The following is a 16368-nucleotide window of genomic DNA, read 5'->3' on the forward strand; positions in this document are numbered from 1 at the left end:
GCATTGAAAATACTTCAGGAATGGTCTTCACCATCCCCTGCATATTGTAGTTCATCACGAAGCTCTTGTAGCTTGGTGGGAGCGACTGAAGGATTCTGTCAATGACCGCCTCATCTGGGAGGTTAACGTCCAGCTGGGACAGGCGGTTGTGCAACCCAGACATTTTGAGTATATGCTCACTGACAGAACTATTTTCCTCCATCTTACAACTATAGAACTTGTCGGAGACTTCATATCTCTCGACCCGGGCATGAGCTTGGAAAACTAGTTTCAGCTCCTCGAACATCTCATATGCTCCGTGTTGCTCAAAACGCTTTTGGAGCCCCGGTTCTAAGTTGTAAAGCATGCCGCACTGAACAAGGGAGTAATCATCAGCACGAGACTGCCAAGCATTCATAATGTCTTGGTTCTCTGGGACGGGAGCGTCACCTAGCGGTCCTTCTAGGACATATTGTTTCCTGGCAGCTATGAGGATGATCCTCAGGTTCCGGACCCAGTCCGTATAGTTGCTGCCATCATCTTTCAGCTTGGTTTTCTCTCGGAACGCGTTGAAGTTCATGTTGACATGAGCGTTGGCCATTTGATCTACAAGACATATTTTGCAAAAGTTTTAGACTAAGTTCATGATAATTAAGTTCATCTAATCAAATTATGAACTCCCACTCAGATTTGACATCCCTCTAGTCATCTAAGTGTTACACGATCCGAGTTGACTAGGCCGTGTCCGATCATCACGTGAGACGGACTAGTCATCATCGGTGAACATCTCCATGTTGATCGTATCTTCCATACGACTCATGTTCGACCTTTCAGTCTCTTGTGTTCCGAGGCCATGTCTGTACATGCTAGGCTCGTCAAGTTAACCCTAAGTGTTCTGCATGTGTAAATCTGTCTTACACCCGTTGTATGTGAACGTAAGGATCTATCACACCCGATCATCACGTGGTGCTTCGAAACGACGAACTTTAGCAACGGTGCACAGTTAGAGGGAACACTTTCTTGAAATTATTATAAGGGATCATCTTATTTACTACCGTCGTTCTAAGTAAACAAGATGCATAAAACATAATAAACATCACATGCAATTATATAAAGTAGTGACATGATATGGCCAATATCATATAGCTCCTTTGATCTTCATCTTCGGGGCTCCATGATCATCTTGTCACCGACATGACACCATGATGTCTTCATGACACCATGATCATCTTGTCGCCGGCATGACACCATGACATCGGGGCTCCATCATCGTGTCTTCATGAAGTTGTCACGCCAACGACTACTTCTACTTCTATGGCTAACGCGTTTAGCATTAAAGTAAAGTTATTTACATGGCGTTCTTCAATGACACGCAGGTCATACAAAATAAAGACAACTCCTATGGCTCCTGTCGGTTGTCATACTCATCGACATGCAAGTCGTGATTCCTATTACAAGAACATGATCTCATACATCACAATATATCATTCATCATTCATCACAACTTCTGGCCATATCACATCACATGACAATTGCTGCAAAAACAAGTTAGACGTCCTCTAATTGTTGTTGCATCTTTTACGTGGCTGCAATTGGGTTCTAGCAAGAACGTTTTCTTACCTACGAATAACCACAACGTGATTTTGTCAACTTCTATTTACCCTTCATAAGGACCCTTTTCATCGAATCCGCTCCAACTAAAGTGGAAGAGACAGACACCCGCCAGCCACCTTATGCAACTAGTGCATGTCAGTCGGTGGAACCGGTCTCACGTAAGCGTACGTGTAAGGTTGGTCCGGGCCGCTTCATCCCACAATACCGCTGAAGCAAGATAAGACTAGTAGCGGCAAGCAAATTGACAAGATCTACGCCCACAACAAAATTGTGTTCTACTCGTGCAATAGAGACCTACGCATAGACCTGGCTCATGATGCCACTGTTGGGGAACGTTGCAGAAAATTAAAAATTTTCCTACGATTTCACCAAGATCCATCTATGAGTTCATCTAAGCAACGAGTCAAGGGAGAGAGATTGCATCTACATACCACTTGTAGATCGCGTACAGAAGCGTTCGAGGGAACGGTGATGATGGAGTCGTACTCGTCGTGATTCAGATCACCGATGACCAAGTGCTGAACGGACAACACCTCCGCGTTCAACACACGTATGGTACGGGCGACATCTCCTCCTTCTTGATCCAGCAAGGGGGAAGGAGAGGTTGAGGAAGAAGGCTCCAGCAGCAGCACGACGGCGTGATGATGGTGGAGAGGCAGTACTCCGACAGGGCTTCGCCAAGCACACAACGGAGGAGGAGAGGTGTTGGGGAGGGGAGGGGCCGCGCCTTGGCTTAGGTGTTCAGCCCTCCCCTCACCCCTCTATTTATAGGGGAAGGGGCAAGGGGGCCCGGCCCCTCTAGATGGGATCTAGAGGGGGGACGGCGGCCAGGGAGGGGGGACTTGCCCCCCAAGCAAGGGGGGTGCGCCCCCTTTAGGGTTCCCCCCCCCCCAAACCCTAGGCGCATGGGCCCAAGGGGGGGCGCGCCCAGCCCACCAGGGGCTGGCTCCTGCCCCACGCGGCCCATGTGGCCCCCTGGGAGGGGTGGCCCCTCCCGGTGGACCCCCGGAACCCTTCCGGTGGCCCCGGTACAATACCGATATGCCCCCGAAACTTTCCGGTGTCCGTTTGACAACTTCCCATATATAAATCTTTACCTCCGGACCCTTCCGGAACTCCTCGTGACGTCCGGGATCTCATCCGGGACTCCTAACAACATTCGGTAATCACATACAAGTCTTCCTTATAACCCTAGCATCACCGAACCTTAAGTGTGTAGACCCTACGGGCTCAGGAGACATGCAGACATGACCGAGACGGCTCTCGGGCAATAACCAACAGCGGGATCTGGATACCCATGTTGGATCCCACATGCTCCTCGATGATCTCATCGGTTGAACCACGATGTCGAGGATTCAAACAACCCTGTATACAATTCCCTTTGTCAATCGGTATGTTACAAGCCCGAGACTCGATCGTCGGTATCCCAATACCTCGTTAAGTCTTGTTACCGGCAAGTCACTTTACTCGTACCGTAATGCATGATCCCATGACCAAGCACTTGGTCACTTTGAGCTCATTATGATCATGCATTACCGAGTGGGCCCAGAGATACCTCTCCGTCTTACGGAGTGACAAATCCCAGTCTCGATCCGTGTCAACCCAACAAACACTTTCGGAGATACCTGTAGTGCACCTTTATAGTCACCCAGTTACGTTGTGACGTTTGGTACACCCAAAGCACTTCTACGGTATTCGGGAGTTACACGATCTCATGGTGTAAGGAAGAGATACTTGACATTGGAAAAGCTCTAGCAATAACGAACTACACGATCTTGTGCTATGCTTAGGATTGGGTCTTGTCCATCACATCATTCTCCTAATGATGTGATCCCGTTGTCAATGACATCTAATGTCCATAGTCAGGAAACCATGACTATCTGTTAACCAACGAGCTAGTCAACTAGAGGCTTACTAGGGACGTATTGTGGTCTATGTATTCACACGTGTATTACGATTTCCGGATAATACAATTATAGCATGAATAAAGACAATTATCATGAACAAGGAAATATAATAATAATGCTTTTATTATTGCCTCTAGGGCATCTTTCCAACAAGTTTTTCCATCCAAGCTACGGTTTATTTTATATTAACTTAAAAAGGATTTAATCATTTTCTAAATTATTATCTATTTAATTCTAATCATTATCCAGAATAGTGTATGCTGACGTCAGCATGACGTCAGTAGTCAACAGTGCGTTGACTAGGTCAATCTGACGAGTGGGTCCCGCATGCCATACTCTGTTTTCTCTAATTAGGGTTTAACGAATCTAATTACCGCTTAATTAATTAACAATAGTTAATTAGGTTAACTAAACATGATTAATTTAGTTAATTAATTAATTAATTAATTATATTTATTATTTTTAATTCTCTTTTTTTATAAAACCGTTCTGGGGCATGGGCCCCAATTGTCATTGGGCCAGGGGGCCTTAGCGGGCGCCGGCACTAGCGGTTACGGGCTGCGGGCGCTAGTGATGCCCGACCAGGCGAGGGCCGAGCGTCCGCCGATGGGCGCCGGCGTCGAGCGATGACCGGGGCCGCGACGAGGCTGGCTGGGAACGGCACCGGCGAGGCTGGCCGGGAACGGCACCGACGAGGCCGGCCGAGTGCCGGACTGCAGCAGAGGACGGTGGGGCCGCGCGAGGGGCGGTGGAGGTGGCTGTAGGGCAGGGCGGTAGGGGAGCCGTTGGACAGTGCGGCAGCGGCCACGGGGTGTAGCAGTAGGGGAGGTTCGGGACCGGCGCAGCCGGCGTGCATGAAGGCGATGGGAGTAGCCGAGGTGGGGAGAAACGACGATGCGGGCACACGCAGTCCACGTTAACCGCGGGCGGGGCGCGGGGCAGAGCGGGTCCGGGTGTGGGCACGACAAGGCGCGGAGCGCGAGCGTACAATGGTGACCGCGGGGTAGGAGGGAAGGAGGGGGGCGCTCATGTGCGCTTGCAGGGGAGAGGAGGGGCCATCGGGGAGGAGGACGAGGAAGCGGGCGACGAGGTCGGAGACGCGAGGCGGTGGGCGATCCGGGCGGCGACGACAGGGCCTTCGGATATGATGGTGGTGCACGGTGATGACGAGCGGGTGCGGTCCAGTGACGAGGGGATGACGGAGATGAGATGAGGACGGTGCGGTCCGGTGGGCGGCTCCGGCTCCGGCGGTCTATCAAGGCGTGGCGTCAGGCGGGCAGCAAGGGGCGTCGTTGCACCCCGATCTAGATCGGGGAGAGGGAGGAGCAGGGTCGTGGGGGAAGTGGGGTGGTTGGAACCTAGGGTTCCTGTCGGTGGGGGTTAAGGGGAGAGCGGGTTGGGCCTGTTGGGTCCAGTTGGGCTGGCCTGCTGGGCCGAAGCCCAGTGGGGGCCTTTCTCTCCTTTTCCTTTTTTTAGTTTGTTTTCTCTTTCACCTTTTATTTATTTTCTTTACTGTTTTCATTTAAAGTTTATTTTACATTTAGCTTTTATCTAATATTAAAATGATCCCTAATTTAGTAATACATTAAAACCCACTACAGCAAAAGGTTTTACCCCAAAACAATTTAGTTTAGTATTTTGTTAATTACAAAAGCATTTAATTATTGGTTTTTGCTACTGTTTTATTCACCTAAGGGTATTTAAACATTTTATAAAAATGTGGTTTCTCCACCATAATTTCCTATGAATTATTTGGTTCACTCCGAACATTTTAGTTTTAATATTTGAAAAGTTTTATTGTTTGCTTGATTTTGAATTTGAATTTGAATAGGTTTCGAACTAACGCGCGATTACCAATAGTAATCGAGGTGATGTGGCATCATTAGCCGAGGGTTGTTGTAGCTTTATTACCCGAGCGTCACAGATCGTCACTGGGGTCTGGGGTGCTACCACCCTTAGAAGCATTGATACGGTTCCTTCCAAACTCATATACCCCATCCTTATTGTCGATCTTCTCAGATTCTCAGGAAAATTCCTTCTCTAGGATCTTCCGGTAGTGGCATAACCTTTTCCTCAATTCATGTGTCCATTTCTCTTGGTAAGGTTCTTCCGAGACCGGTTCTTCTTAGCTGATGGGTCTGACGCCAATACTAAACAACTATCGATATCTCATGGTGGGCAACAATTTATGATTTCTCCTGCAGGAAATGGGTCTGGGGTTCATCCTCACCGTATATCCTACGTTTGGCAACGGTTGCCTTGTACAAGGGAAAAACGTCATACCATTCTGAGGTTAGGGTTTGATCGTCGTCTCTCTACTATAGGTAAGTCACTCAGATTTACCATCCCATATAGCAAGGCGAATAATAAGAGTAAGTCGGTATGGTGATCAATCCATCCCACACCCGAATCATTATCTTGTATATGGTTTAGCGAATCTCGCATTCTAACACTCGGTCATCCTCACAAGCATTGCAGACTATCTCTTGTCGATGAACCAAGTTCGGATAAATCCATTGATTCTGCAAGCCAAACAAAATATCTATCGTTCCTTCACAACTCTCAGGTTTTGCGTAACTCCTATAAGATCGTTTGTTGATAAAGTCGTATCCTCTTCCAGGGTTTTTCCTTCAGCAAGAATGTGCTTGCTTCTTGGCAGGTCCTGGGGCCTGGGGGTTATGGCCCATCTCATCATTTGTAAACCTTGAACTCATCCTCGGGGAAACTAATCATTATTCCAACATCCAACTTCCTAGCATACTTAAATCCATCCAATTGTACTGTCCCCCTTCCTTCTATTGGTACCAAACTAAGATGTGATTACTTAGACTCATCATGGAGTTACAACTGCTCCATATTACCAACGTTCTAGCTCCTTTATATCCAATAATACTTTACCTCTTCATATTCTTGGGGTATCCCACATATCGGGACAAAACTCGTACTTATTTTGTCCATAGTCCCCTTCGTGGAATATCATAATCCTTTCCAGGGGTCAAGGGTTCTCACAATTACTACCACCCTTGAAATGCACAAACTTATCCATAGACCATATTTCTCATATCCTCGAAATTGGTCAAAATCCTTCTTCATAGAGTAACAACTCATAAGATCCAAATAAGTACCAATGATGATTCTCAAAGTATTACAACCTCCTGCATTTCCATCACATGCCTCAACTCAACACCTCAATATAAAAGAATTGTTTCCACTACTACTACTATACTTCTCGTTGCATCAGACGTGCTCGGCATCGGCGCATCCAGCTTGTACGTCTCCTTGGCCTTGGCGACGATGCGCCGAACCTCCTCCCACTTCTCGCACTTCTCGATCCGGGAGAACGCGTGGAGGTACTTGAAATCTTGGTCGGCGCTGCTGTCCTGGCGGTACATGGCGAACATCCAAACCATCTGCGCCGAAGAACAAGAGTCGGCGACGCGCACAGCAAAAAGGAGCGAGAATCGGTGTCGGTGCATACCTGACCCTCGATGTTGGGGCCGCTTTCCGGGCGAGCCGCGACCTCCTCGACGATCCCATGCCATTTGTTGCATGCCGTTTGGATGATCGCCCAATGGTTTGCCATGGCCTTCGAGTCGCGCTGCATGTGGATGCCGGTGAAGTAGGCATCGACCAACTTGCGCTGATCAAACTTCGATTTGATGCGCTCCCAGTACGTGTTGGCGCTCTGGTTCGTGCCGGTGATCGGGTCGAGGCAAACGATCTTCCATGCTTGGGCGAGGCACTCGTCTTCTTTGGACGCCCACTTGACACGCGGCTCGCCGGTCCTGGCCGCCCGCTTATTCTTCTTCCCTTTCCTCGTCGGAGCAGGGGTCGGCTCCTCCTCGTCCTCGTCCTCCTCCTCCTCCTCCTCGCCGTAGTCGAGCTCGTCGTCCATGTCGCCGACGAGGTCCATTGTATCGTCTTGCGCATTGAATCCCGGGAAGGCGGCGACGGCCGAGCCGCTCGTGATGATGTCGTCCATGTCAGCTTCCGTCGTGTCGGGGTTGCCGAAATGCGACGACGAGGCTTGCAAGAAGTGCAAGGCGCCACAGCGCAAATACGGCGTCGGTGAGGCGCCGTACGCCGACGACGAGTAGGTGTACGGGGGTGAGGGCGTGCGCTGAGCAGGGTGGCCATGCGGAAAGGTGATGTTGGGGTTGAACCCGCCGTGCGCGTCGCCGTCAGCGTAGCCAGGTGAGGGCGCGCATCCCCAGGGTTGTGACGACGATGAGAAGCCGGCCGGCAACCCGACGCTCTGCTGGCTCCAGGCTTGCGGGCCGTGGACACTGGGTGGGTTCATCATCCCGGCGTGTGACGCCTCTGCCTGCTCCGCCGTGCGAGACGCCTCTGCCTGCTCCGACGCGGCCGTCGACGCTGCGTTCGCGTCCCGGGCCCTCTTGGCGTTGAGCTTGTTCGGCCTGTCGGTGGTGACAGCCTCCCGGTGCTGAACCTCCGCCCCCCAGTCGGCGTTCGACATGCCCGGTGGTTTGACGGCGGCGCCCTCGGCTTCCTTTGCTTTGGCTGGGTGGCGTCGGCACCGACAGCGGTGCTAGGGGCCGTATACTTCTTCAGCGGCATGGCAGCCGAATGGAGGGGAGATGGAGGAGAATGGCGGGAGAAGAGGGGAGAATGGAGGGAAAGAAGGGGGATCGGCGGGAAAAAGGGCCATCTCTCGCCGACAGAGCGGACCCACGCATCTTTTCGCTTCAGCCGGCGCCCCCAAGCGATCCCCGGGAGCTTGGGTTCAGCTCGGGTTTGCCGGCTGTTATTTCGGCCCAGATCGGCAATAAACAAGGCCCTGGGGCGCGACTGGGCCGACTTTTTGACGCTGACGATAAAAAAAAAGCATTAGGAGGATGTTGGGGACGCGAGTGAGGATGCTCTAATGATGTACAACTTCTACAATCTATACAAAACGATTTTAGAGACTGCAGATATTCATTTGCTAGAGTTTACTATAACAGCCCTGAGCAGCCGACGAAGCCTGGAAACAAGAAAGACGCTGAGATCTGAATCTAGATCTTAAATATGGACTAGATCAGCAGCCTACTCGGAGCTTTGCTTCTACCCTTCTTTCCCTCTGCTCGCCATCGACCGAACCACAGCCGCCGCCGCTTCCCCGGGGATAAAATGGCGACGGCCTCTTCCTTCGCCGCCGTCTTCATCAGCAGCGCCATCGCCTCCTGCTTCGCTGAGGTACACCACAGCATTGCAGTCTCTCTTGCTCTATCCTGGCTGTGCCGCTGCCTAGCACATCGCTTGTATTGGGGATTGGGATGAATGCCTGCTCGATCTTGCTAATGCACCCCGTGATAGAAGGGAAGCTTTTTGGATAACATTTCCAGCCTCCATACCATACCAGTGTAGTACATATAGTAGTGGTATATTAGTCTGTTTCTCGTGCCATAAAAAACAAGCAACAAGACCTGAGTAGAAGAGACTAGAGAACCATTCCATTTTCATCAGCTGAGCTGCTGCACTAAACTAGAGCTATAGCTAGGCCTAGGGTTTCTTTGTTGCCTTACCTCTCCTTACCTGGATATGATATGATGATTACTCAGAGTCTCAGACTCGTTATATATTGATCATAATACTTGAGATTGTTGTTGTCATTGATTCCATCAGGTGTGCACCATTCCTCTGGACACAGCCAAGGTGCGTCTTCAGCTGCAAAAGAAAACAGCTGCTGGGCCTGCAGCTACAGTAGGAATGCTGGGCACAATGATGTCGATTGCAAGGGAGGAAGGCGTCACCGCACTTTGGAAGGGCATCATCCCTGGCTTTCACCGCCAGTGCCTCTATGGCGGTCTCCGTGTCGGCTTGTATGAGCCTGTCTGTGCTGCACCCATTTCACCTTGCAGTTGCAGTGCATTTCCCTTCTTCAGTCCAGAGTGACCAATTGCCTGACAGGATTGCTCTTTCTGCGCATTGCAGGTCAAAGCCTTATTTGTGTTTGTAGGTGATGCCACTTTAATGAATAAGATTCTTGCCGCTCTTACAACTGGTAAGCATTTCCAGCCTCTCTTCACTGGAAAAACTCTACTTTTCTCATAACATTGCCACACTACCCTGGTCCATTGTAAAGGGCTGTGCCAGGTTAATGTGGATGACGAAACACACACTGAACGAATTAACTATGTGTGCATAGGTGTCATAGCGATTGCTGTCGCAAATCCAACTGATCTTGTCAAAGTGAGATTGCAAGCAGGTGGAAAATCTACTGCCGTCAAGAGGCACTATTCTGGAGCCCTTAATGCATATGCCACCATAGTCAGACAGGTTGCTGCTACGATTCATCATGACAACGACCAGTAAAAGGTTACAAGATTATTCCTCTCGCCCATGGTCTGTAAGCTTGTTATTTTTCTAGGAAGGTATCGGAGCTTTGTGGACTGGCCTTGGTCCTAATATGGCACGAAATGCTTTGATTAATGCCGCCGAGTTGGCCAGCTACGACCAATTTAAACAGGTGCCTCTTCATTCTCCCTCATCTTTCGATCCTGTATTTAATTATACTTTCACCACATTTTTCTTTGTGTGCAGATGTTTCTAGGTCTTCCTGGGTTTACAGATAATGTTTATACTCATCTTTTAGCTGGACTCGGTGCCGGTATTTTTGCTGTTTGCATTGGATCTCCAGTGGATGTGGTATTGTCTGCAAAAGCTTTATACCTCATTATTTCCCTTGTCTTCTATATTAACGAATGGTCTAGTTTTCACATAATTTTAACTGCATGAGTCCTTTGTAGGTAAAATCAAGAATGATGGGCGATTCAACATACAGAAGTACATTTGATTGTTTCGCCAAGACATTAAAAAATGATGTATGATGAACAATTTCCATTATTTTCAGTATTGTGCTGTTTTATACCTCCAAATTTCTAAGAACTTAATAGAAGATAACTTTTGATGTTCTACCACCAATATCCAAACACTTAGCGAATTTCATTTTCCACTTGTGAAGCCCATATCTGTATGTATCAAATATGTCAACATCTGCCCTTAATATACTATATCATCCTTACTCAAATAAGAAACGGCAATATAGTTGATATTTTGTGTCAGATAGATAGTCATCACCTTGTTAGGTTATTGAGTTTTTCTCTTCCGTGGGTGCCTGGTTGGTTTGCTCAACATATGCGTAATGGTTGTTGATGTATCCAGGAGATAAATGTCGTTTTATTGCTGACTACCTGTTTTCTGGATTATTTGAAGATGCTGACTTACGCTTGACTGCATTTTGCAGCTTAATCAGGAAACATGTGCATGGCTATTTTTTCTGTCAGCCTTTTTCTAATGCTTATATTATCACATTCCAAACCTCTCGTCCCTCTTCGTGTCGCCCCTGCCTCTGATCCCTCGACACGGGAGGCGCCAACCCTAGCCGCCAGCGCCCCGATGACTCCCCTCCCCCCTCCGTCGCCGCCTAGGGTCGGCGCCGGCAAAGCCCGTGCATTGACAGGTAGCGGCCGAGGGCTGCTCCTCCTCTCGGATCGAACGGCGGCAATGGCGCTGGATCCGCGGGACGTGGCCTCTCCCTTGGTCCACGGCGGCGCGACGGCGGCGCTTGTGGTGGCGCGGGTGGAGATCGGCAGATGATGGGGGTGGGGCTGGACGTGGCCGCTAGCGGCGGCGAGGTCCGGCCTGGATCCCAGGGCGGCGGCCCTAGTCGGTGGTGGAGAGTGAAGCTCAGGCAGCCCGCGGCGGCATGGCGTGGTGGTGCCCCTGTCCAAGCGGAAATGCGTCGGCGATCTGGTGCTCCGGATTGGATTAAGATAAGTGATGGTGACGAGCAAAAGCGGGATCTTTCCTGGCGGCTCACGCGGTTGGGCGAAGTGGGGTGGCGGCCCTCCTCCCAGGCTCCAGTGGTGGTGCACTCCGGTAGTGGCCGGTGCGCCAGGGCTCCCACGGCGGGAGTGTTGTTGTGGGTGGTCGCCGGATCTGGGCGGCCTGATCTGCGGCTTTGAAGGTGGTCTGGCCGGTGCACATGGATTCTCATGGGACAGATCCAGGTGAAAACCGTCTTCGGCTGGTGGCCGGAGCCGGTGACAGAGACGCCCCAGGCGCCGTTTCCTTCTTGAAGGCATCATCGAGGTGAAGCTCCCACCTCATTCCGCTACCTTCGGGGGAAACCCTTGATCGGCCGATCTAATGATGGCGGCGCTTAAGTGTCGTTCCCTCGTTGGGGGCATCATTCTTGTAGGGGTTCATCGGCTGGAGGGACCAGTGGACGACTACAACGGTGGAGCGGTGTGGCATCTAACAACCCGACAACGGCGGGTCTCGGTGATGGTCGCGTGTTGATGGACGCGCGCAGGATGGTGGCGCTGTCTGGCGTTGTGGTGGCTTCGACGGCAGTTGGGCTTGGCAAGGCATATGCATTGATCTGTCCTGAAGATGGGACGGCGGAAGATGACGGCGGCGGACTTTTCCGTGTGTGTTGAGGGTCTGCTACACCGGTTGGTGCTCTCGGCTCAAGGCAGTCTAGGGTGGCCACAGGATTAGATGGTGGGCCTGGATGCGCCAGGGCACTCCATGAGACTTGTAGGTGTAGCGGTTGAGGTCGGAAGGAAGGTGGCTTTGGGTTGATCCATGTATCTACTTTGTCGGACTCTGTTGAATAATTAATAAAGATGGCTGTATGCATCGCTTGATGCAGAGGCCGGGGGTAAGCCTCCTTTTCGAAGTAAAAAAACATGCCGATGTATTGTAGTTTGAGTTTAGCCTAGATTTTGTTAAGATCACTACAGAATTTTAGAGCTACGACAGAGGGAGAGACATTGGGAAAGCTAGTAAGGAAAAGAAACGTGCCTCTTTGGCCATTCCAAAGCTTTGCTTTCGGGTCTGTATCGAACCGCTTTATTTGTTTTGTACTACTTTTTGTTGTAAACGCTTTGCTTCAGTTCGCTAAAGCCGGGCAAGCGTCTCCTTTCTAAAGGTAATTCCAAAGCAGCAGTTATGTACTAGGAAAATTTCGTTGGTTAGTCTAACCCCAAACTTCCGTTTCTGTCCCATTCAGGCCACAGTTGCTAGCAGTTTTGATGATATGGCACGCTAGAGTTTCATGATGTGGCATGCCACATTTAGCGAAAATTGATGAAATGGCATGCCGTCTCAGTAATCATTTTCTATAAATAGGCATAACATACTCCTGTGTGAATGCCAGCAACTTGTGGTTCTACCAACTATACCTCTTTTTATTGTTGATCTGGTTTTGGATGGTGCAAATGCTTGTGCTGGAGGAATATGCGTTATTCTGCAATAATTTAGAAAGTGTAGTGTCATGTTACTAGGTGCTTTGCAGAAAATCATCACTACAATACATCCATACTGATCAAAGATCGTGCTTTTCTGCAGGGACTTGCTGCTTTCTACAAGGGGTTTATTGCAAACTTTTGTCGAGTTGGGTCATGGAATGTGATAATGTTCTTAACTTTGGAACAGGTAACATTTTCTACTTCCAACATAATTCTGACTAAATTTTTTGCACACTATTCCTGTAAAACTAACTGATCCATTTTTCTTTTGGTCGAATATAAAAAGGTTAGAAGATTCTTTCAGTGAGGATTATATATAAACTCTGCGCTGCAAGGTTTCATGGAACAAGCTGGGTACAGCTTCTGGAGCAACATACATACACAATCATTCAGCATAGGATTCAGATTTCATTGTACAGGAGAATGCATTCTCATGTTGTAATTTGATCTATTTGATGACTACGACCCAATCAGTCATGAGCATGTTGTAAATTGTTACTCCCTCCGTCCCATAATGTCAAAAAACGTCTTACATTATGGGACAGAGGGAGTAGCTTTTACCGATGCCCACTTTATTGGGTTAATAAATTTGAGAAGTTATACTTAACAAACATCTGCTTATTTGTGCAATGAGATCATAAGAAACTTACTTTATAATCTCTAAAAACTACATGTCAGCAAGTTTTTTTTGTTCATCCAGAAATAAGTTGTCTCACCGAGCCTCCTCAACGATTTGGATTTCTGACCGTTGGCTATGGCTGCTTGATGCGATCTGGGCGTCGGATCGACCCTTGGAACGACCTCGCTCGTCGGATCAGATCCTGGTACGGTAGGAATGAATAGTTTCACCTCGACCGTGCCACCGCATGTAAATAGCTTTGCCCCGTCGAGAGCATTTTCGTTATTTCATGCTTACACATATAAATTGCGTCCGCTCCCATGTAGATGACCTAGCCGCCTCTCGCCCGCACTCGCGCTCTCAACCCTTGTCCTCCCGCATCCCAGCCCTGCTCGCCCCAGCCCTCTCCTCAACCTCTCCCTCCACCAGACCTTGCTGCCCCGCCCACTTCGCCGCCACCAACGCCCCGCAGACCTCGCCGCCGTGGACCTCTCTCCTCGTCTCCCTCGCACCACGCTGCCCGCAGCCTCGCCCTCTTGTCATCAGAAGGGAAGGGAAGGGAAGAGAAGAGGGAGAGTGAGCAGGTCAGGCTGCGGCCAAGGTGCTCGCATATTCGCCGGTGATGTCATCCGACCTTGGCCTCCGAGTGCTTGTGCTCTGCCTGCGCCGCTCCCACGCAATGCCTGCTCGGGATGCCGCCCTCCCCCCTGCTCCAACCCTAATCCCCCCCCCTCCCCTCACGCTGTTGCTGCTTTTGGTCACGCAGGTGCACACACGCGTCCCTGCTCCTCTGGTGGACAAGGTCGGTTCCGATCTGGATGAGTAGCAACTGCTGCAGGTGGACGGGGCACGAGCCCTCATGGCTCCTCCCTCCTCCTACCCCCCTGAACCTGGTGAGCTCCACCCCCTCTTCCTACCCCTGCACATCTATCTTATCTAGCCAATTCTCAGATTTAGCTAGGTTCCAAAGAAGAGATTTTTCTTTGTCTTTCTGTTTTGCTTTTACCTTGCTGCCAAGGAAGGCCTTGGATCTAGCTAATTATTTACAGAGTACATGTTTGTTGCCTTGCTCGGCTTGTTGGCCATATTCTGCTCAATGCACGTACACTAAAATATGTATTATTTTGGCAAATTGTTAAATCTGCGTATGTTGTATTCTTGCCAATTTTAGGTTCTCAACTACATGGAAGTGATAGTACATTTTTAGTTCTCCATGCTTATTATCATTCTTGATATTTTTCTATTTACAGCTGCATGGAAGTGTTAGAACTTTTCAGTTCTCCATCCATGGTAACTATCGATATATGACTCCAGTTCATGTTCTTCTAATTCTACATTAGGGTATGAAAAATCCACTCTTATACATCACTACTCCTTTACTTCATATGTGTGTCCTGATAAATATGTGAAGGATGTGAGGTGTCGCTGATGAGACCTTTGTGCTAGCTGGTGATCATGGACAATGCTATATAGTTAGTTTGATATGCTATATGGTCTAGCTAGGTTCAAAGGAATGGGATTTTTAGATCAGTCTCATATTCATGTTAGTTTTATAACAAATCGGTGAAATTTACTTTTGTGTGTTGTTGCTTCAAGTTAAAGTTTGGTCACTTGCTTTAAGCATCCTATCCATTAAGGATGTGTTTCTCTTGATACTGCATGCCCATGCTAATTGTTTGAGGATGTTTCATATTGGGCGTCACATGCCATCACATGTTTAATACTGATGTATCCTTAAGCATCCTATTTGATTAAGGATGTGTTTACCTGGTTATCACATGTTCACGCTAACTGTTTAAGTGATGTGCGGTTCGGGTGTGGATTTGTGTCTGATCAATTAACAGTTCTATTAATACTGATATGTCCTTAAACATTATATGTGTATTGCATCACTCCCATGTTTACTCTTCTCTGGTGCTGTTGTTACTCACACAGTTTGGTTTGTGAATACAACACTGTTAAACATTTAGTTTTGTTTTCTCAGTGCTTTAGAGAAGATGGACATGAGGCCCCAACCCAAACTGGCATAGCCAAGCGGGGTTTTATCCTTCCACTTGGCATTTCCTTCTCAGTTTTGTATGTTTAATTTTTAGAGTCGTGGTTACTATATAAACTGAGATGTGGAGATTGCAGTATTGATCTTAGTTCAGTTCATTCTATTACGTGGCCTCACTTTGTTGTCCGTGATTTCCCTCATTTGATTGATTTGACACATGTTCATTGACTAGATTATAGTTTACTACATTTCTAAGTGATACTTGATTTCTTGGCATTGTTCATTGCTCCGAGCCATGTCTGATACTGAATTTGACCATGATCCTCTTGCAGTAAATATGACTTATTTGCTCACTATTGGAATATTTCTTTTCACATATTGCTACCTCCTTAGGTGTAATGTTGTTTAAAAGGTTTGTCTTGGAGCTCCTTTGTTCCCGATCTTGGTGTAGATAAACCAAAACTGCTCCTTTTAGGCCATCCAAGAGTGTGAAACGACCAACGATGTAATTAGCATATGTGGACAGATATGCTACAATGTTCCCAATTGTTTTTCAGTGATAACTCTTGCTCCAAATTTTGCTTTCCGAGAGATGGTTGAGGCAGAGATTATTGTGTTACGGCAGTGCACACTATGGTGCCGGGTTGCATAGGGGCATGCCCTTAGTATTCAAATAGCATGTACTAATTGAGGTTTCACCTTTTATTGCCTACTCACAGATGTCACCGGAAGCGTCATGGTTATTTCTGAAGCTCACCATTTTCTTGGATTTCTTGGGGTTTGATGTAAATCTGGAAAGGGCTATATGGCAACATCCGTCTGCCAAAAAATTAGTTATTTGGTATGTCCGAGAACTTCCCATTAACCAATTCTGCTTTTGTATTTCCTTTTGCATCGGCTTATTTGGTTTCAGGCTTATGTGTTCAGTGTTCATCTTGTAGAAGATCTTACATCATAATTTGGTGTCCTGTTCAGTGGTAAACAATAAAAATTATT

At 48.4% G+C, this 16368-nt stretch overlaps 1 protein-coding gene across 2 annotated transcripts; it reads left to right on the top strand.

Moving 5' to 3' along the window:
* Nucleotides 1-8431: 8431 nt before the first annotated feature.
* LOC123069913 (mitochondrial uncoupling protein 1) lies at nucleotides 8432-13424 on the top strand. 2 transcript variants are annotated; one of them, XM_044492883.1, is made up of 9 exons: nucleotides 8432-8696; nucleotides 9126-9332; nucleotides 9435-9504; nucleotides 9649-9779; nucleotides 9871-9969; nucleotides 10044-10148; nucleotides 10250-10324; nucleotides 12858-12944; nucleotides 13044-13424. In XM_044492883.1, exons 1-9 carry the CDS (start codon nucleotides 8631-8633, stop codon nucleotides 13062-13064), a joined length of 861 nt encoding a protein of 286 aa, XP_044348818.1. In that variant the 5' UTR covers nucleotides 8432-8630; the 3' UTR covers nucleotides 13065-13424. The 2 variants fall into 2 exon arrangements, with proteins under 2 accessions (XP_044348818.1, XP_044348817.1); XM_044492882.1 differs by having other exon boundaries at nucleotides 13049-13424.
* The last annotated feature ends 2944 nt before the right edge of the window (nucleotides 13425-16368 follow it).

The sequence above is a fragment of the Triticum aestivum genome, chromosome 3B (assembly GCF_018294505.1).
Source record: "Triticum aestivum cultivar Chinese Spring chromosome 3B, IWGSC CS RefSeq v2.1, whole genome shotgun sequence".
NCBI classification, from domain to species: Eukaryota; Viridiplantae; Streptophyta; class Magnoliopsida; order Poales; family Poaceae; genus Triticum; species Triticum aestivum.